We start from the raw sequence: 22,743 nt of genomic DNA, 5'->3' as shown, positions 1-22,743 counted from the left end.
TTCTAAAAACAGTGAAGTCAGTGGGCCAGCAGCATTGAGTCTAGGAGTTTTAGAACATTTTACTGGCATTTATTACTTGGTGTATACTATGTAAACAATATTTTAGTTATTTGAGATATTAGGCATGTCATTGTTTTATATACTAACTAAATTACTAACTATAGTGAAATAGTAGGGGAAAGAACAAGTTTTAGAGTTTTACTCACAGGTTATGATAAGGGTCCCAACTAGGGTTAAGGATTTTGACTTATATTTTAGGAAGCCACCACCGGGCTAGAATATTGCCTTTATAGACATCTATAAACATCATCACAGTCATACAGATAGCTCTAGTGTTGGCTGCAGAACTATGCAGATATTATCAAATGGAAGGACTAACTCCTTTCAACCTCTGGTGGAACCCTGTTTGAGGGTGGCTGGCTTGGAGCCTCCAGGAAAGAGAAAGAGGGAGATTTGCTTTTATCTCTTACTGTAGTGTCAACTGTTAGTTTTTGGATTTTCTGTCTAGGTGGTCACCAGAAAACAAACAAGGAGGAATCTACCTAGTGAAGACATAGACAGGGATAAAACATTGACATGAGTTCCAATTCCTTCCTACTTTGTTGAAAATTTTAAAAGGCTCGATTATACAAACCCTTTCCTCCCACTTCACCCAAATTAGGCTACATACACAAATCAGATGATTATCGTCTGATAATCACCTCAGGGCTGGTATCAGACCAGAATCTGGCGTGTGTACAGCGCTCGTCCGACGTCATTCATGGATCCGTCCTGGCGGATCCACAAATGATCGTAATACAAGTGAAGGGGAGAGAGCGCAGCGGGGGTGCCGCTCCATTGTTTTCCTCCTTCCCCTCCTCATAGAGCAAAACATTGCTGTATGTACAGCGCATGTTCATGCATCTTTCAGTCTTTGTATACAATTATTGAGCATGTGTGCGTAACCTTAGACTTGACTGATGAAAAGATCATTTTCAGTTCTTGTTTTCTGACCATTTCGGAATGCAATATTTATACCAAAGTCAATGCCCGAGTCCAGTGTTAGATGACATCTGGAGGAGATAACCATCACTGGTTTGGTGGAAGGTCATGCTCGTAGGATGAGCTTTTAAGGTTGAATAGTTTTATGGAGCCTAGTAGCCAATGCAATGAATGACTTAAATAGCATCAACCAAAGAGTCAATGTTGAGGTCGCTATAACGGTCTCACATCCCATTCTTTGACCAAATTGTGGTCCCTAAGTGCCTTGGCTATGCCCATTCTGTGGTGGCTCTTAGACATGGAGAGTTCTTTGATTTGTAAATGTTTTTCTCCACCAGGATTAAAAAAAGCAACAGCGTCCACTGTCCCTACAACCTTTTCACCCCACTGTACAACCCAAAAGCAGCGACCATCCCTCTCCAAGTGATATTTCTTGATGTCTATGTCACCAGAAAGGTCAGTTTGGGTGGAGAAAAAGAACATATAGCAGGTCTGAAAGCATTAGCAGCCAATGACTAAGGTCAAAGCAGTCTTTGAGATTGACCACTTCCAACCCCTACAATGATGGATGACATGGATGACTTGAAAGGTACTTCCAACCAGACTGGATAATGCAGTGTGGGTAGGTATGACATCATTTGATTGCAGTCTTTAGATATCTGGAAGACCTTGACAACTGAGGTAGACAACAAGAAACAGACCATACAATCTGTTTTTAAAGATCTGCTTTGAGAGTCTCCTAAATTTCCCAGTGAAATTTGATAGACTGCTTTGAATCTTGAGATCCTCAACGATGGTCTACCTAAAACCGTGACTCACTATTTCATTTTTTACACCTGAACATAATACTTTTTTACATTTCCATTATGAACCTGATTTTTTGAAACAAAAATGGCACTGATAATGTTACAAAACAATTATTAAACATAAAACAATTATTTGTAATAAAATAGAAATGATAAAAAAAAGAAAAATTCTAACTGCGGGGATGAGAATATAGACAGACCAACCAATACTTCTTTGTTACTTTTTTATTAATTTGGCCCATCAGGGATCCAGTTTCACTTGTATATTCATCTGTATATATCCCAGAAGCACCTCGGTTTTAAATACCCAGTGTTGGTACAAAAGTGCTCTGAGGACAACCAAAATAAAAAGTGTTATTATGGACACAATGTTCATCAAAATGAGGAATATTTCATCCATGTTTGGGAGATATCATCTCAAAGCTTTTCTATGTTGGAGATCAATGGCTTGGGAGGTCATACTGGTAGGCCAAGACTTTAAAGCTAAATAATTTGTAAAGAAAGTTTGGTGGTATAAAGGATTGTACTCGTCTGAAGCCCATCTTTTCATACATCTTCCAGGCACTGATTTGGGCTAAAGTGGTAGTTAACACCACAGCCTCACAGTCTCTCTCCCGGGCAAAGTCAATCACCATCCTGCACAATGCCTTGGCAATGCCTTTACCACGGTGGCTTTTAGACACTGAAAGACGCTTCAGTTCTAAGTGTTTTTCACCACCGGGTTCTGAAGAAGGAAGTGCGGCCACTGTCCCTACCAACTCTCCTCCTGATTCTGCCACCCAGAAGCTATAATCATCCCGCTCCAAGTAGTACTTCCGAATATCCAGCATGTCATCCGAAAGGGAAAAGCGGACATATGCCATAAACAAATAACGGGTTCCGAACCATAAACCCATCACCACCAAGATCATGGCAAGGACAAAAATGCCAAGAGATACAATGTGTAATATATGGGAGAAGGGAGATAGGACGGTAGGTAGAGGGTAGGGAGGGGTCCAGTGAGGGTTTCTTCAGGTTACGGAGAATTATGGCATGTTTAAGTAGAAAGGGAGAGGTTGAATAGATCGGTCAGGGCAGGGGCCAGAGTGCAGGAATGGGCACAGAGTAGATCAGAAGGAATTGGGACAAGCAAACAAGTAGTAGATGGAGATGAAGAGAGAAGAGAGGAGACTTCATCCACAGTAACAGGGTTGAAGTAAGGTTAGTGAGGATGTACAAGTGGAAAGCGTGTACATTTAGAGTGGCACATTGAGCAGAGACATCATATCTGTTCTTCTTCCTAGTATTCCCTCCCAGTCCTCTTCTCCCCTTCTTCATTATAATAATTCTCCTTAATACTGTCTACAGGTATACATTTTTTGGACTTCTATGTAAGAAGTAAATATTTTCATTCCTCCTTGTATAGACATATGATTGTCACATTGTGTTATTCCTCACCAAACATACAGTAACCTGCCCTTCCAGCCTATTGCATTAACTCCTGAATAGATCCCATTTTGCTCACCACTGTTTGCTATGTCAATGGTACATGATAATATAAAGTTAGTGTTATAAAGTCCAAATCCTTTTCAGGTACATCACCAACGTAGGCAGGAGCAGTTGCGTCAGCTCAGGCCAATGGCTTTTTATTGATGACGCGCGTTTCACATGGTGGTGGCCATGATGGGAAACAAGCAAGCACGACAGCATACAGACAAATCCAAAGTCAGCTTGAGGATGGAATATGTGTCTTCTGAAATAAAACAAACTTACTTGCCTGTACGCAATCTTCTGTGAAATGTGGATGCCTCAGTGCTGGGAATAAATTAACTCCTGTACACATGTGTTGGAGTTACATCATTCCAGCTTGGCCAATCAACATGGCTGAAGATAACAAACCCGGAAAAGTACCAGGTGAAAATGTTCCATCACTAAAAAGTAGCAAATTTTGGATATATCCATCCACAGTAATACAATTAAACTCCATTTGGACTGTTGGCCCCCAGTGTCTGAAATATTTGTATCTCACTAATATTTCAGAAGGCTTTTTGGTTTGTTGTAGCTCACCTCTACGTGGTTGTCCCATGGTGTTGGTCCATGTATTATACACCATAGAAGCCAGGAACTCCATGCACTGAAGTGAATATGGACTAGGCTTAAACAGTTGTATCTAGTTTTGTATAATTGATTCTATATTATCAGGCTGTATCTGTATCATAAGCAAGGGCAGATGTAAGGCAGATATAAATTTGGTCACAGGAATGATTCAAATGGCTCCGCTCACTATACTAAAATGAGGAATGAACCCAGAATTTTCTTAGATCTCTTACAGAAGTGAGGCCTACAAATGATTCTGTTTTAGAAAAGCTTAATGTCTTATTGGAATTTTTTCTGTATTGTGATAGTTGTGCTGATCCAAGTGTATAGGTTCCTGGTAGGTTGTATAGTGAATATCACCAGCGCTCCCCAGTTATGTGATTTAATTCCATTGGGGCACCAAGTGACTTACCCTCAAAGAGAGACACTGTCAGCTTTTCTTCCACTTGCCACTCAGAATCAGGAACCATTAGAATGGTCAGTCTATTGTTATATAAAGCTGGTAGCTTAATCTCCAACCAATAAGATTATTCATTATGTGACAACGGCAGCCTGACAGATCCTTCAGTTCAGTGGGTCAACTATGGAGAATCATTATCTCAAAGCTGCTGTAAATTGACCGATAACCTATAGCATGCATCTACAACATACAACAAGGAAATTCAGTATTAGGATCAAGTATTCACAAGATCTGGAACAGTTATACTGGTGACATTGCTTACGACACCAAATGCGGCTGAATAGTTCCAACTGAAGTCAATCCTAACCTGGATCAGAGCTTTTCTGACCCGATTCTGATTGGAACTCCAAACTTGATCCGTTGTGTTGGACAACCACAGTCATTTCTTATATTGAATGACTCCAATTTGTGTGCACAACATTTGTTCATTCCATCGTCTTTGGAAAAGGTCTCAAAAGATTTCCAGCAAAAGAAATCTGATGGATGTATGTGGCTTTGGAATTTCAGACCACCAAGGAGGCTTGATCCATTTATCACAGCATGAGGCTTGGCGGGAGCACAACTGCCATCCCCAAAAAACGAAGCTGCATATGCCTGAATGGTCAACAAGCCCACCTGATGAAGGACTATATCTGGCGCATTTTACATGCTTGTAAATTCTCTACCACAATTTATACTGCACTAAGTTCTTGGTTTAATGGAAGCAACAATGAAACTCCAACCCGGGAGACTTATGAACACAAAATGACTCAAATTTTTATGACTCAAAAGGAAAAAAAAAATTGACCAATTCAATCGAAGACGACATTAGGATTTAATCTAAACAACCAACAATATAATATAATTTAGAGTCAACCACAGTGTTTAAGGAATGCTTTGTTGGGTGGATGTTTTACTACTCACAGCACCAAAAAGCATTGGTTTTCCTCCAGTCCTTAACAACTGCAATGCAACTGCGCTCACTGTGATTGGAACGCATCTCCATTCAAGTCAATGGAAGTTGCTGCCTAATCAAGGGAGGCCATAGGCTACATGTCATGTCCAGGAATTGTGCCACTGATAACTGTAACACAAAGCTTTGTGCAAATGTGTGCAAAAAATGATTCCCAACCACTCCAATGTGCATGAATGGGAGCAGAGGGAAGCATTTACAATCAGCCTAAAAGTCCCATCATCTTGGATTATTATATCTGAACATCTAACACTTCCTCCACTCCCAACCTTAAGACCCAGGCACTCCATAATGCATATGTTATTAAACATCTGCTTTATCAATCAAATTCCAGAAAAAAAATCTAATTCAGTCCTAACAATCATTATAATCTGAGTGGCACAAAGTTATAATAAACATCAAAACAAAGAATATATAAAATATTTTATACTTACTCTGTATCTGGTAATTTTCAGCAAAAATCAAAATCCTGGAGATGTCCTATATGTCCCTAACATTTAAAGGAAAGTCTTAGCATGTTACCTCCAAAACCCTCTTATGCGTAATATGTTATATATAGCCATCCCATGATGAATGACTGAACTCAAATTTGTCAATATGTACTTTGGATGATTTGCTCTTCAACTCAGTTTAAAAGATGCAAACAGATCCAGGAACCCCTGGAGGCAGCCTGCAGGGTATTTGCCCAACAAGACTGACTATTCTCTGTGCTGGAACATGCAGATCAATATATCTTAGGTAAAAGAGCCTAAGATATAACCCAACACAGATATTGTACCCCCAAATCTACACCTCAAAGTGAGTCCCTAATGTACGGTTTTCACCTTGTATAGACATCCAAAAACTCAGAGACTGCTTCTGGGTGCTCCCATCTTGAATGTGATGCCATTGGACTTTATAACAGTCATATTCAGCTAGAGCTCCAAAGAATCCTACGGTTCCTTCAGAAGTATATAGGAATTCTTTGAGCTTGGACTGATTGAGCTACCATGTAATGGTGATCCTATAGTCAATACATGGAGCTCCTTGGTAGTAATGCGGGGATTCTTTCATGCACACCTAATGTAAGGTGTATTATTCCATTGACCTTCTATGGTTTTAGTAAGGGTACTCCATAACCTGGAAATTATTTTTAGGGTTCCACAGGAATGAGAAAGCTGCTTTGTAGTATTAGCCTTCACTCCATCCCACACTGCTATATTATATAGGAAGGGAAATTTGGAAGGACTAGGGTAGTATAGACTAAATAGATCAGAGGGCTATGCCATGCTGAGAGCGGACTATTGGAAAATTGACCCCTTTTTTAAGCCTTTATTAAACCCTCACGCTTATTCATCCCCCCTAATAATATGTTAACCCGTACAGCTTCCAAATACTCAGGGTGGAACCATTATTAAAACCAAACATAAATTTCAAACATAAAACAAGAAAATATAAGTTGAGAGTTTGAGCTTTTATAAGCAGAGCCCATGGTGCACAGCTTCTGCCTCACGTACCTTTTATGAGAACCATCACCTCTTCCACATGGAAATTCATCTAACAGCACTGAAGTTAATATATCAGCTCCACAGGCGGCCATGGCGGATTAAAATTCCATTTACAACTCCACTTGGGAGATCAGCTGACTTTATCCAGCCAATGCAACTCTCTAAGTGTACCTTTGTAGATCTCTATACTGCATTCTTTAACATGTATTGCATTAGGGCGGCCCATTGGCTTAGTGGACCAGTATGAGAATATTTTTTTTTCTTTCGAATGAAATGCACTGCTTTGTGTTTCAGCACCCAAAAACCTGACAGCATCTAACCCAATGACCTCGCAATGCAACCATGCATGGTATGTGCATTACCACAATGCAATAATCTAAATGGGACATTAGACATCAAACTCTATTTGAATAATTGTATTAGGCCCAATCAGACCTTGTGTTGTAGTCATGTATGTGTTACTAAAATGTACATAACACATTGCCAAGTCATTAAATTTAAATGGTGCGCCAATAGACTGGGTAATGCACCTGTGCGGTAGTGTGCTGCAAAGCTTGACAATGCATAGGTGTGCAATGCATCAGGAGATAAAGATTGGGGGCTTTTAACCCATGGCGTAATGCTCACTGACGCACATACAATAACATAGATATAGATAAATACAGAACTGCCATATTATGTTCCATTCCATTCCACTGATTCCATATTTCTCTCCCAGGTTTTTATATTAGAAGAATATTCCTTAAAATGCATCAGGAAGCATTGTCTTTGTCTCCCTAAATCTGTTTGTTACCTAAAATTGCGAAGTGTCCTGTGAGTATTTATTAAATGGCTTTCTGCACCCTATACATCTTTCTAAATCTTGGTATTTATTCCATTCAAATCATGAAATTCTGGACCTTTAGCAATCTCTTCTATATAATATTTATTAAAGCTAAACAGGAGTAAAATCATGATGGTAACAGAACTGGCAGCAACACAAATGTACCAGCTCCAAATTCCAAAGTAAAACCCTTATCATAAGAAGCAACAATAAAAGAGACTTGGTGTGCCAGTGAGTTCAATACAAAGAGAAAACATGAATATACCTTTATAGATCCATCTAATCTTCTGAAGGCAATGTACCGAGGTCGTCATGTTTTATTACGATGCAAGAAATGGGGCAAATCGGAGTGACAACTAATACTTTCGGCTCCTTCCTATTGTTGAGATAATACCAGCAGTTACGTCTAGAAACCAAATACACAATGTATGCATTGGTGTGCTGTATTGCTTTTCAGTCCTAATGGCATCCCAAATGTTGGAGTATTGGCCCATTTTCCCTTGATTCATCTACAATTTACCCAAACTGACACCAGTGTTTCTGTTGATTTGGTGGCCAAACTCAGATCTCATTATGGTCAATAGGGTGAGGATTCTAGTTTATATTCAGCTCTCTGGAGTGCTTGTACAGCAGCCAAATGCAACAAAAAGGCATGGGAAGACCCCCACATGTATGCAGTAAAAGATGGAGATCATAGCTGAATTTAGTTTCTGCTTGTAGTCAATGCAGGTCCTTAAATATCCACTTCTTGGTTTTCATCTACAGGGGTCATGTCAGCCAAATGACACTATAGGGTACAAATAAGGTGAACCTACTTAAATAATAAAGTACATGTGTCTACACTTACTGGTACTGTCATTCCTACATTATACAAATACATTGTAGACAATTGTGTTCTCCCACCATTATGGTCACTGTTTGGTAAAGACCATTTTCTGTTTCACCATGACTGACCCCATGTACAAAGCCAACTTCATGGACGTAGTTTGATGGGTTTGCCGTGGGGGAACTGAAATACCCTTCACAAATCTCTGATTTTCAAATCTGTGTTCCCCATCACTTATTGGACCTCCGACCCCTAGGTCATTACAGGATACAGGACTATATGGCCACGTTATGTGAAACATCCTCCAGTAAAGGGTTCTGAATATACTAGAGAGATAATTTAGACATTTGTCCTTGTGGCATCTGGTCCAGAATTAGTGTGGAGGAACGTGAGTGTCATGCAGAGCCCTAGGGTGAGCTGGAATGCCATTTGTAAGCTAGGTCTTCCCATCCAACCTGACTTCACAAATGGGCCAAATGCCCACAGAATTCCCCCTATATCTGGTAGAAAGTCTTCTGAGAAGATCTGAGGATGGAATAGTCACAAAGAAGGACCAAATACATTATAAAGACTATTGGAGGAGGGAGAGCAGCTCCCTCCTCCAATAGTCATAATAATGGCCATGTGGGTAGGGGGATAACCCATATAAATTGCTTTAGGGAAGACTGAGCAACTCCATATTAATGGTCATAGGAAGAGGGGCCATCTCCATATTAATGGTCATAGGAAGAGGGGCCGTCTCCATATTAATGGCTATCGGAGGAAGGAACAATTTTTGTATGATTGACCATAGTTTTGGTATAGGATGTCCAACAAGCTTGTCTAGGAATCATGGCCAGATGGTAAAAATCTTTGGTCACTTATGGCCTAGGCTGCATTATTGCCATAATAACATTAATATGAGGATGTAAAAGGGGGTGACCATAAACCAGCCCAGGTAGCAATGGGCATCTCTACAGAATAATATAATAATAATACGCCACTAAAAGAGATCATGTGGCATTACTTTCTCAGGCAAGTTATATAACAGTGAATGTGACTTTCCCCAAGAATTCCATCGTGGTGGAATCGAATATAGTCATTTACAATACAGTCATCCAGAAGATTCCCTTATAATGAATGTCACATTCACTGTTTTATAAATCAGGCTCATCCTTTGTGTACAACACAGAAGAGTGTCAGCACATTACAAATCTCAGTTCTTCACACAGTTTGGTAAATATTAACAGCTGGCTAAGATCCAGATAGAGATGTTGGAGTCCAGGTAACAGCTGAGGATTATAAAATACGGACATTGTACATAGTCAGCATTACACAGCAAATAACGGCCCAAGTAACCTCCATGTATGAAGAATGGTCAATCTGGGTAATATTTTACTGCACAGGGTGACACTATGACATTTCACAAGTGACACATGGAATATTTACTTACACATCTAATCTGTGTTAGACAATTATATATATTATGCAAAGAATCACCTTTTTTTACAACTCATTGGCATTTTATCTGCTTATGCTCTGCCTTCTTCTCACCTTCCCATAAATGTAAGGCTCTGTTCATCAAATCTGCAATTTATTATGGAAGTTTGCAAGTAGGTTCCAGCTGGTTGTTGACCTTGCTACCACCTGCACTTTCTCCTGTTGGTTCTGCCCCTGACAATCACCAACTTCCAAGAACCAAGCCATAAAAAATGGAACCACTACTGGGGATGTCAAGTTAACCACCACTAACCACCATGGACGCATGGCCTGCTGTGCCCATTTTACGGGCTTTTATCAGCCCTGCTGGATTTATTGTTTATTTTATACTACAATGAACATAACAGAGGAAGTGTGTGAACACCCAGAAGTGGGTGAGAACACCCAAAACTTCAATGCAGCTGGTAACATTGCAAGTGAGATTGATGGTTCTTGCTTACATAAGTCCCCAAGATTTACCCATCAGACCCTAACTTTTCTGAGTTCACTTGACCTACATTGTCCTAGATCTCCTGTAGAAAACCAACTATGAAAACTCTTAGCTGCCATCGTCTAAGATTTCTTGAAGAATACCAACCTGATGCTTCGTAACTGCTATTGTTTAAGATTTCTCGGAGAATACCAACCCCAAGATATTGTAGCTTCCATTGCCTAAGATCCTTGGAGAATATCAATGCTGCAATCTCTTTCCTGGAGAATACCAACCATGGGATCTCCTAGATGACATTATCTAAGCTTCTTGGAGAATAACAAACATCAGATCTCTTTGCTGCCATTGTTAAAGATCTATTGAAAAATACCAAACTTGAGATCTCCTTGCTAATGTTCCCGACATAGAACTTTCATTATAGCAAGGGTCCCTTTTACTGTTACAATACAAAATAAATAATGACCCACATTGGTATTATCACACCAGATGGACCAGCTTGGGGCATCAAACTCACTGCCAAGGTCTCCTAGAAATATTGGGGATATTTCCAATCACTGAACATTAACCCACCACTGAAATATGAGCTTCAGGTGGACTGACCCAATAACTATACAGATTATTCAGAGAACCTACCTCCAATTTCTGTGCAGAATGGTGGTAAGTGGTTCTTCAGCTCTATTCTGTTCCACAGACTTCTGTACTTTGGAACATCCCAGGCTATGGACTATAGTATATATCATGTAGCAAATGATTTACAGCTAAAAACATAGATATGAAATATGAACGCACCTCCTGGAATTTACTGTTATTATTCCTGTCTTATCTGTGCAATCACAGGGCAATACAAGGTGGAAAATTGCTGGTAAATTGCTTAGAAATAACACACATGTCCCCTTTAAGATTTCATACATGTGTAGATTGTCCTCATCTGGAGAAACCATCAACACCAGTCCTAGACTGGAAAACCCATCATCAGCACAGGTTCTAGACAAGAGAAACCATATTTAGCACCAGTCCTAGAGTGGAGAAACCATCATCAACACAGGTTCTATACTGGATAACCATCATCAGCACCAGACCTGGAATAGGAAAACCATTGTCACCAACAGTCCTATACTGAAGAAACCATTGACAGAACCAGTCCTAGACTGTAGAAACCATCTTCAGCACCATTTCCAGACTGGAGAAAGCATCGTCAGTACCAGTCCTACACTGGAAAAACCATCATCAACATCAGTTCTAGACTGAGGAAACCATCATCAACACAGGTTCTAGGCAGCAGAAACCATCTCCAGCACCAGTCCTATATTGTAGCAACCATTGTCAGCACCAGTCCTAGACTATAGAAACCATCTTCAGCACCAGTTATATACTGGAAAAACCATCAACACCAGTCCCAGAATGAACAAAACCATCAACAACACAGGTTCTAGACTGGAGAAACCACCAATCACACAGGTTCTAGACTGGAGAAACCATCATCAACACAGGTTCTAGGCAAGAGAAACCATCTCCAGCACTCGTCCTAGACTATAGAAACCATCTTCAGCACCAGTTATATACTGGAGAAACCATCAACACCACAGGTTCCAAGGAGAAACAATCTTCAGCACCAGTCCTAGACTGAAGAGATTATCATCAGCACCAGTCCTATTAGGTACAAGTAAAATTTAAAAATATGTAAAAATCTTGAGATTAAATTGCATTTAGAAAGGTGTGTGTGTAGGGAAAGGGGGGGGGGGGGGGCAAATGACAGGAAATCATTCGGATTTATTCATATTTATTTATTAACTCCAAACAATGTCGCAAAAAAATTGGGTTTATTGAACCCAATGTTTTAGGATTGAGGGTTTAAAAATACTTTAAACATAAAAAAGGATATCTAATGGTGATTGACAATCTCAGAACTTTTTTGTAGTTGGTTCTTGAGCTGAGCTTGAGCTTCAGTACCATTGGGGGCTGGAGGTCTCTAAACGTTTAGAAAGTCATACTGGTAGGCCAATATTTTCAAGGCAAGCAGTTTAGCCAGGATGCCCGCATCAAAATACGTATCTGTCAGTCTGAAACCAATCTTTTCATACATTTTCCAAGCACTGACCTGGGCTAAAGTGGTTGTTAACACCACAGCCTTCCAGCCCCTGCACTGGGCAAGGTCAATTATCATTCTGCACAAAGCTTTTCCGATACTTTTAGCACAATGGTTTTTGGCCACTGAAAGGCGCCTCATTTCTAAGTGTTGTTCCCCACCATGGTATGAAAAAGGAAGAGTCCCAACCACCTCTCCTTCCAACTCTGCCACCCAGAAGCCATAACCATCCAAGTACTACTTTCAGATGTCCAGCATGTCGTCCAGTGGGGCAAACTGAATGTATGGGCCCTGAACCACAACCCTGCCAGTGCTAAAATCATGATCAGAAGTGAAGTGCCAACAGACACAATGTCTATCACAGGAAGGAGAAACATTGTGGACAACAAGGACCAGATATAAGGCAAGCATAACGAATGTTTGAAGGCACTCCCTATCTGTTCTATAGTGCCACAAGCAAATTTATAGCCACATCATAGTGAGAATCCTGGTAAGATTGGATAATGAATGGAGGCATGGTAACACTCCGTAGGGAAATAAGTAATCAAAATGTGAGACACATGGCTCTTATATTTTAGTATCAGAGGTCAGGCATCAGCTTAGCAGAACAATAAATCTATCTATGGAAAGCAGAAATATTAATTTTTAGTTAGGAGTTAATAAAAAGAATGTAGTCACCATGCAAAGGGAAAGACCTTGTCAAGGACCAACATTGACAAAAACTATGCCTTGGCAATTCAGTCCAGGATCCTCTACTACTTTTACCCCCACATGGTATTTCATGCATGGCTTCACCTACAATTCAATAAAACTTTCTGCCTTTAAAAATTGCATTAGGGGACTGCAGAGTGCAATGCACCCTTATATACTTCTAGCAAACTTTTTGATAAAAATAGGGTTTTCTGTTTGCAGATATTGCATTATATGTTCAATTTGGCATCAAAGTGGCTCCACTCTGTCTAGTCCCTAATTTTTACTTACAAAATATCAAATACTTATTTGCCTATGGTATATTCTACTGGACATATATTGCCATCATGGGGCAAATAGACACAGGGGTCTCCAACCTGTGTAATAGCGATAAAGATGTCTGTGCCCATATCCAAGTAGCACACACACATATATAACATGGGGGCTTAGAAGGTGAGGGGTGACTGCATATTAACATTGTAAATTAAATAACCTGAACTGTGCTGTAAAATGTCAAATGCTTACTTGTTTCTTGCAGCCTTTACTGAACATGTAGTGCCAATATGGGGAATGAAATGGGGTGAATGGGGTGCCACAGTTAGCTGTACATGGAGTTGCCTGCCACATTAACAATTTCATCAGCATTAACAATGCATTGCTATTTGCCTTGCAGAAGCAAGTTACTGATTATTATTATATTTATTATTATTGCTTAAAGCTTCATCCAGCACTCTCTGGTTGGAGGTAAAGGTTGCAATGTGTAACTGCCCGCTCTACATCCAGTTCACAAGCTACCACCTATGAGGTTTGGGGCTTAGGTGCGTCAGTAAAGTGCAAACAGTGGTGGACATCTAGAAGATGGTGCATTATAATATACAAATAATAGCTGCCCTTGTGGACTTCTGGCTGGTAATATCCATTGGAAAAGCTTTTCTCAACCTGTTTGTCCCTTAGGGATCCTTGAAATTATACTCCGGTCAATTTATTTGGGGTCAGTGGGGAAAAAACCCTACACTGGTGGCCAATAGAAAGAATGCCAACAAAGATCCTTGGAGCCATGCAGCTGTCTCTACCACATGGCTTTGGCCTCAGAAGCATGCAGGCGTTATCAAAGGGGGGTCACCCGGTCACAGTTCAAGGGACCCCTAACAATCTGTGGAAGAAGCCTGGGGTTCCACAGGCCCGCCTGGTTGAGCTGTTTTGGACTGTAATTTTGCTGAACTTAAAGCAATCATATCTGTTGATGTTTTTAGATATAATTGGCTGCAATGATTGGTTTTCTAGGCTGGATGTTGACAGTAAGGACTGAGGAATAAACAATATCATATATATTAGGAGTCACAAACTACTGCCTAATGAGTGTCATATATGGTTTGGCCCCCCCTTAGATATATAAAAAAATAAAAATGGAATAGAAAGACAGAGAACAGGGGTTTTGGTTTTAAGGTCTCAATCAAGTATATTTACAAATTCCCACTAAGCCCGTTTGCCACTAGGGGGCGCTACAGCTTGAACAAAAGTGGTGTGGGCTCTGGGAAGGGGCAAGGGGCAGAGTCTAAGTGGCAACAAGGTCTTCTCCAGAGCCTCTAGTGGTGAGGATGTTGCATTACTGGTTACTGCCAGGTTCAGTCCTTGGGCATACCAAGGTGGGCAGGATGATACACGTAACCAAATCACAAGGCAGAAAAATGGTCAAGGAAGGCCGGGGTCAGGGCAGGTAGCAAGCAAGAGAGGTCAGGTCAGAAGCCAGGGGTCAAATACCAGGAAACAGTCACCAGTGACACAGGGGCCACTGCAGACACAGGGAACACAGGAGACACTGGAAGCAAACAGGAGGTACAGGTGACGCAGGGACATCCACAGAAGGGGAGAGACACTGGGACAGTACAAGGGAATTGATTAGGAAACAAGACTGGGCAACAAGGGCTTGACAGAGGAAACACTGGATTAGCCAACATGTGTACAGGAACTAGCTCAGAAGCTAGGGGCTCAGAAGAAGCTGGAGAACTAGTTGCATGAACAGTGAGTCAGTGAGCACTGTTTCTGAGCTAGCTAAATAGCCAGGGGTGATTAGGAGGCTATTTCCTGATTGGCCAGCGGATTGGGAGAAACTGATATAACTTGGGAGCAGAGGCACAGCCAGAGTCAGAACTGCCCGCATGCGCAGGAGAGAGATGCCTGCGCTTTAGTGAGGAAGAGGTGTGAAGTGTGACAAGTTGCAATTTGCCTAGATTCATCAATCCCTATCCCATGCTGTTTTAAATGGGCACAGGAAATCTACTGTATATATATTTGAACATGTTGCGTTGACTTTATGAAAGTAAGAACTGGACTGATGGATGAAGAGTAAGGTATTATTGCATATGGCTATCTGAGGGACCATGGAGAGGACACTGAATAGTATGGAGTGCATTGATGAAGAATAAGGTATTGATTTATAAAGCTATCCTAGAGACCATAGAAAGAACATTGGACTGATGAAGAGAAAGGTATTTTTGCAAATGGAAATCTTTAGGACTGTGAAGAGGATTTTGGATGGTAAGGACTCATAAATAAAGGGAATAGTGTGCAGGGGCACCCAGGGACTGATGTACATTCATCTTATGGGATTTTGGGGTGAACATAGGGATGATGGATAATAAGTGAATGCCTGATGTGTGAGGCTATCCAAGGTTCTGTGGATAGGACATTGGATAATAATCCAAAACTGATTGTCTATGGTATGTCACCCATTAGGACTGCCTTCACAAACTATTGTATCCATTTCTGTTGAACTACAATCCAAAACTCATTGCACAAATTTGAATTTGGCCATTATCTGTTCAATATCCATTTGTTCCAGTTTAGTGCTAATTGATATTTATTGCCCTGCCAACCCCCCCCCTACCCAGGTTCAATTGATATCCCAAATTCCTTGTTACTTTCGTCAGTCTATCCATAATCAAGGCCCAAAGAACTTTTAAACATCAAAGAACTATATAAACATCAGGCAAGGTCACGTGCGACCCTGGTAACGTGCAAATTAATCCAGGGAATGAAACCAGGACTTGGACACCCCATTACTGTCTGCAATTTCCATCTGAGCCCTATGGACTGATTCATCATTAACTATCCCCCTGGATTCCAACAGAACCTGCTGCCATCTTGAACAGCTATCCCACTTCTTATCCATCACCTGGAACTCAACAAGCCTCACTACAACTTATATTACAGCTGCCGCTCACATAAACTTCAGTTTGCCACATTGTATAATGTACTGTACTGTGATTTACCATATCTGTTAGAATGTATCATTCACCCTGTACTCACTTTGTTGGCTCTTTTCCCTCTCCTCCTCCCCAGTTGGTCAACTCCTTCACTATCCTGCTTTCTTTGTCTGTACTTCTGCAATTTTCTGCTTTACTGCTACTTGCTGGTCCCCCACATCCACCCTTCTCCCTACACTTTTACAATGATACCTCCTCATAACCTTATACCCATTCACAAAAAACAATAAGTTACCTCCTTTCTCAGGTCGATACAATGCCAGATCTGTTGGCAATAAACTAACCTCCATACACAACCTTCTTCTCTCTAAATCTCTGAACTTTCTGGCTCTCACAAACTTGGCTTTCCTCCTCTGACTCTGCCTCTGCTCTCTCCTATGGAGGCCTGCACTTCACTCATACCCCTAGGCCTGGCAACAGAGTAGATGGTGGTGTGGGTCTCATAATCCCCGCCGAACTGTACATACAGAACCCTTCCTACCCCACCCTCTGTAATTTTTACCTCTTTTGCAGTTTACTCTGTCAGTCCTTTCTGCCTCCTACCCCTCATTGTTGTTGTACTCTATGTCCCCCCCAGCCCTGTTTCACAATTTTTAGATAACTTTGCCTCTTGGCTCCCACGCAGGTTGCAGTGGATTACTCCAACAATCGTTCCTAGCCAAAATGCTCTCCATTACCTCCTCCTTTGGACACAGATCATAAACAGTGCCACACAAATCGCCAGACACACATTTAAACCTGGTATTTTCCGAATTCTGCAACCTCACCCACCTTGACAACTCACCATTTCCCCTTTCTGACCACAACCTTATCACCTTTAACCTATCTAACTCTTGAAACCCCTTCGCCACATCCTAGATCTGGTCAATGGCAGAGAGATATCCGTAACCTTGACCACAACCTTTTCTTTAACTACCTTACGTCCCTAACCCCCGCTCTCTCCAAAATCAACTCCCCAGATGAAGCTGCCATTCAATTCAATTACACTCTTTCTTTGGCTCTAGATAAAGTTGCCCCTGCCACCTTCTGCTACCCCTGTCCTGCCAACCCCCAACCCTGGCACAACAATCACACCAAACCCTCACTAGACCCCTCCCTACCTTCTAGCTACTGTCCTAGCTTTCTTATGTTACCAAACTTCTGTAGCGCCTTGTCTATAAAACACTCCCCCATTACCTGAGCACCAACTCTCTCCTTGACCCTCTACAGTCTGCTGAGCTGCCCATTCCACCGAAACAGCCCTTACTAAAGTGTCCAATGTCCTCATCAGAGCTAAGTCTCAAGGCAACTTTTCCCTGCTCCTTCTCCTTTCCTCTGACACTGTTATCTCCCTCTTCTAATACAAATCATGGCTCCATTGGTATCAGTGACATTGCTCTCTCTTGGTTTGCTTCCTATCTGTTTGACCGCTCCTTTCAAGTTTCTTTCCATGGTAATTCCCCCTCACCCACTCTCCTCCATGTTGGTGTTCCCCAAGGGTCAGTCCTTGGACCAGTTCTCTTTTCTCTGTACACCTCCTCTCTCTGTAGTCTCATATCCTCCTTTGGCTTACATTTGTATGCTGATGACACTCAAATCTATCTGTCCCCCCCTGACCTGTGTCCCTCAGTCCTGGATAAGGTCTCATGCTGCCTGTCAGCTGGGATTTTGGGGTAGAAATGAGAGTAAGGACATTGATGGATGATAAGGGAATGATGGGCGTGTCTGTTCCAGGGAACATTGGGAGGCCATTCAATAGTAATGACAGAAAAATGACTATATGACTGATTTGTTTGGCAATTCCAGGGACTGTGAAGAGGACATTGGATGGTAAGGACTGGACTTATGTAGTGTATTGATGCACAAGGCCATGCAAGGGACTGTGGAAAGGACATTGGACATTCAGGATTGGACTGAAGAGTAAGGTGGTAATGTCTATGGTTATCTTAGGAACCATGGGAAGGACATGGGACAGTAAAGATGGGACTGTGGAGTGAACATTAGGGATGGGACTGATGGATGAAGAGCAAAGTGGTGATGTCTATGGCAATCTTAGAGACCATGGAAAGTTCATTAGACAGTAAGGATTGGACTGATAGATGAAGAAGAGTAAGGTATTATTAAGTACAGCTATCCTAGGGACTGTGGACTGAACATTAGGGATTGGGTTGATGGATTAGGAATAAGGGAGTGATGTCAATGGTCATCCTGGGGCCTGTGGTGAAGACTTTGGACAGTAGGGAGTGACGGGTGATCAGGGACTGATTTTTATGCCCGTCCTAGGGAACACAGGCTGGACATTAATAGAAAGAACAAATGAATGATGAGTAAGGGACTGATGTAAATTCTCCAGCTTCCTTCTCCATACCACTCACACAAGAGACACAGAATGTTCTACGTCTTTAATCACAGAATAAAGGAGTCATTAAAAAAAAGAAGCAAAGATCATTTCTATTTACAGCTCAGTAAAGACATCATAGCAAAAACAAACACAGAAGTGCCGCAAAGATCAGAGCGAGTAACCATAACCAATGTCTCCCACATCCGGGTCATGGATGTCTCTACTTGCCAGATTTTTACTTATTTTAGTAGCCCCAGGACCCACCCAGAACACAGAATGCCAAACCAACAACACCCACATGTTGTCCTTATCAATTGTTCCACATGTAGATAGGAAGCTCCAACTCAGTATTTTTGAAAAAAAAAAATCTGATCTGCCTTTACCTCTAAGACTTAGAAGCTCAGCTGTTTATTGTGAACCCTTTGTAGATTTCATTTCATTTCTGTTGACGGCAATAATACATGAGGTGAGCTCCACCCAGGAGTAGGAAGATGAACACTAATCAATCCATCCCTCAATTGTAAGGCTTCATTAGCAAAGGTCCTTTAGATGTTGTTACTCAGGTCATGCGATTCCTTTCCTGGATATGAAGGAAATGACAGGGAACAGAAGCATGGAAGAAGCATGAGTTTAAGTGTGGCAACAAAGCACAGACAGGATCAGCCTACGCAGCATTGCCACCAGGAAGTAGCTGGCAGGATCCCCAGGTACTTGTTACAAAAGAGGTGCATGTAATCAATTATTTTTTCGGCATATCTAACATGGAAATTTTGGGTTTATTGACACCCAGTAAGAAATGAGGGCGGCCATTATTAAATATTTTTAAAAATGCTGGTTCCCGGTTGAGGTTCCAACACTGATTTCACAGCCCTGGAATGAATATAGACATAAGGAATTCTAACATGGCAGCGCTGGTACCCCTCATACTTCCACTCTGAACATGCAACAGGTCTACTTAAAAAATCTGGCAAACATAGACAATATAATCCAGAAATCAAACCCTGCGGTGGTGACCAATCAGTCAGGCTATGGTCATAGCGGTCGCTGGTACCCTGAGTTACAGGTAAGGATAGTCCTTGGTCCCTTGGTCTCTAGCTCCCTGGTAAGATGTCGTAGCGATACTTGGAGATGGTAAAGTTGATCAGCTTTCCATATATGGTGGGCATTACATACTCCAGGTACTTTTTGAAACCCACGCTCTCGTACATATTTTTGGCTTCCACCTGGACCATCAGCGTGTTGAGGATAACGGCCTTGTAGCGCCCTCGTCTGGCAAAGCTGATCACCTCTCGTGATAAGGCTTTGCCAATGCCGAGCCCTCTGAAGTCTTTCCTAACCGACATTCGCTTTAGAATTAATTCCTCTGGGTTCTCATCCGAAGGCTTCACGGCGACGGTTCCCACGATGCTGTCCTCAGCGTCAGCCACCCAGAAATGGCAACCTTGAGCCTCCATGTATGTCTTCTGGATGTCCCTCAGGTCCTCATTCAGGCAATGGTCTATGTACATTGACCAGCAGTAACCCAGGATCTGGCGTCCCAATGCCAGAAGAAGGGTGACGGCCATAATGGGTAAGATGAAGGATTTGGCGCTGCAGAGAAGGATTAGGAAGGTGCAGGTCAAGACGAAGAGGACCCAGGGCTGTTTGAGGATGTGGATGCAGACACTGGGGACGTATTCACTCATTCCGTGAGAGAACAGCTCCCGGACCACCTCATAGTCCGAATCTCGATAGTCCCGGATTTTATACTCCGCCATGTCTGGTGGGTGAGGGGAAACAGAAGAATATGGTTAGACATGTGTGTGACTTTAGGGTACATGTGCTGTCCCCTGGAAAAATATGATAAATACCCATTCCTGCCAGATCACCACCATCAACCTGAACCCACAACCTGCTCACAGTACACCAACCAGAACCTTTCAAACAAATTGTTATAGAGGTATGAGCCTGAAGCTCAACTAGAAAGGCCATGTTTAGAGGTGAGCAGACAATGCCTGTGAGAGAAGCATGGCATCCATATTGTGAAGCATGGAGGTGATCTCCTCTATTTTGTGGCTCGACAAGCTTTGGATCAAATGAAAGCCCCCTGTGCACCACAACGCCAATAAAACAAGGGCCCCCCGTGCACCACAGCACCAACAACACAAGGGCCCCCCCCTAGCCCCTCAGGGAAGAGACTTGTGCTTATCACTAAGGGCAGGGTCCCCCCTACACTCTCCTATGCCCCCTTATGGCAGGGCTTCCCTGTAAATGAATCCATGTCCCCCAACCTGCACCGTGCTGATAATTATATACAAATACCATATAGCATAACACCAATACCAACCCTCCCCCCTCTGAGTTCCTTCTATATATTAATTGCTTATTTCACCCCCAGTATCTCCTCTCACCTGCACCTTCTGTGTCCCCGGCGCACAACCTTTGACGTCACAGCTGCACCTTCGAGAAGACTGTCCCTAGAGCTAAATAAACAACACGGCGCCATTTTATTGAAGACCAAAATTTAACTGCAAACATGGCTGCCAGGACCGGATATCTGATGTTACACCAATTGCACAGCAGGGGGCGTTGGTTGACTGTCAGTGCGGTACGGAGCTTACAGAATTGGCTGTAATACTTTAAGAACAGAAGGGGGCGCCGGTAGACTATCAGTGCAAAGAATGGCGCTGTAATACTTTATACCAGTAGGGGGCGCCGGTAGACTGTCAGTTGAATACAGAGCTCAGGGAATAGCGCTGTAACACTTTAAGAACAGCAGGGGGCGCCGGTAGACTGTCAGTGCAGTACAGAGCCCAGGGACTGGCGCTGAAGTAACACTTTGTAACAGCAGGGGGCGCAGGTAGATTATCAGTGCAGCACAAGACTCAGAGAATGGCGCTGTAACACTTTATAACAGCAGGGGGCGCAGGTAGCCTATGAGTGCGGCGCAGGACTCAGAGAATGGCGCTGTAATACTTTATGACAGCAGGGGGCGCAGGTAGACTATCAGATCAGCACAGGACTCAGAGAATGGCGCTGTGATACTTTATAGCAGCAGGGGGCGCTGCTGTCTATGTGAGAATACAATAAGACAAGAGTTGCTGCAGGTGCGCACAGGTAGATGATGATATTTCCTGTCATATCCTCCATCTTTCTATGTCTGTCCTCCAGTTGTCACCGATCCCAGAAGAATGTCCCGATATTTACCAGCATGCTGCATTTTATCAGCACCAGACAAAGCGGCTCATTTACAGCGATTGTACAGATTTTGATCAAATAAAGCAAATTTTGCACAAATGTTGACTGAATCTGGGGGAAATAATGGTGTAAAGTTTGCCATTGTTATCCTCCTGGCTGGATATCTGCACCGCGGTATGCAATGTATGGTGGGGTATTAGTGGGGTATGAGTCTAATAGCGCTGCCCCTATCCCAGCCCCAGGATTCATGGACAGATTTCAGACTTATCTTTCTCTTTTCATGCTTGTAGACAGTACTCTGCTGTACTGATTTGTCCCATTTCCCTACAGACTGTGACTTCAATACAACAAGCATTAGAAGCTGCAGCAAGAATGTAGAGCTCATGTAATTTCCTGTTTGATGGACTACAGGGATCATCCAGCTCACTTCTGTCCATATTTATGGTCTTTGCTTTCAGCTATTTGTCATTCAATCTTAGATTCATGTTTGGGTGTTAGCTAGGTGTGTCTCTATGTAAATGTGCTTCTACAGTAGGTGGGAGGCAGTGCTGTGAGATGAAAATTGCTGTTACCTTAGTGAAGATTACTATTCTGATGCCATGGCGTATTTTTCACATGGACCTATACTGAACTTTCACTCAGTGATGTCACAAAGCAGTTCAGCGAATCCTGGTACTAAAAGGTTGTACCTCCTGGGCTACTTGTGTGTCAGGGTTAAAACTGCTGTGCTAACTGTGCGCCAGGGTTGTACCCCCAGTGCCAACCATGGGCCACAGTTGTACATTCTTAGATCTTCTGTGTTAATCATGTGCCCATAGCAGCACCAACACAGTACAGAGAAACTGTACTGAGATTTGTTGTACTGTCAGCAGTATCAGAGGGGA

At 42.2% G+C, this 22,743-nt stretch overlaps 2 protein-coding genes across 2 annotated transcripts; both read right to left on the bottom strand.

The window, feature by feature from the left end:
- Positions 1 to 2,227: 2,227 nt before the first annotated feature.
- LOC140327580 (probable N-acetyltransferase 8B) lies at positions 2,228 to 2,698 on the bottom strand. Its single transcript, XM_072406969.1, has one exon. The coding sequence runs from the start codon at positions 2,696 to 2,698 to the stop codon at positions 2,228 to 2,230; it is 471 nt and encodes a 156-aa protein (XP_072263070.1).
- A 16,031-nt stretch (positions 2,699 to 18,729) lies between these two features.
- On the bottom strand, positions 18,730 to 21,199 carry LOC140327351 (probable N-acetyltransferase camello). The gene is made up of 2 exons (XM_072406735.1): positions 21,073 to 21,199; positions 18,730 to 20,441 (listed from the first exon to the last, which is right to left on the bottom strand). Exon 2 carries the CDS (start codon positions 20,437 to 20,439, stop codon positions 19,774 to 19,776), a length of 666 nt encoding a protein of 221 aa, XP_072262836.1. The 5' UTR covers positions 20,440 to 20,441; positions 21,073 to 21,199; the 3' UTR covers positions 18,730 to 19,773.
- Positions 21,200 to 22,743: the final 1,544 nt, after the last annotated feature.

Source organism: Pyxicephalus adspersus, chromosome 3 (assembly GCF_032062135.1).
Source record: "Pyxicephalus adspersus chromosome 3, UCB_Pads_2.0, whole genome shotgun sequence".
NCBI classification, from domain to species: Eukaryota; Metazoa; Chordata; class Amphibia; order Anura; family Pyxicephalidae; genus Pyxicephalus; species Pyxicephalus adspersus.
The sequence above is the reverse complement of the archived record's forward strand: the minus strand, read 5'-3'. Positions and strand labels throughout refer to the sequence as shown.

What these genes read in the sequence shown, in the direction of transcription:
- LOC140327580 (XM_072406969.1), bottom strand. Translation starts at nt 2,698, where the DNA reads ATGATCTTGGTGGTGATGGGTTTATGGTTCGGAACCCGTTATTTGTTT.
- LOC140327351 (XM_072406735.1), bottom strand. Translation starts at nt 20,439, where the DNA reads ATGGCGGAGTATAAAATCCGGGACTATCGAGATTCGGACTATGAGGTG.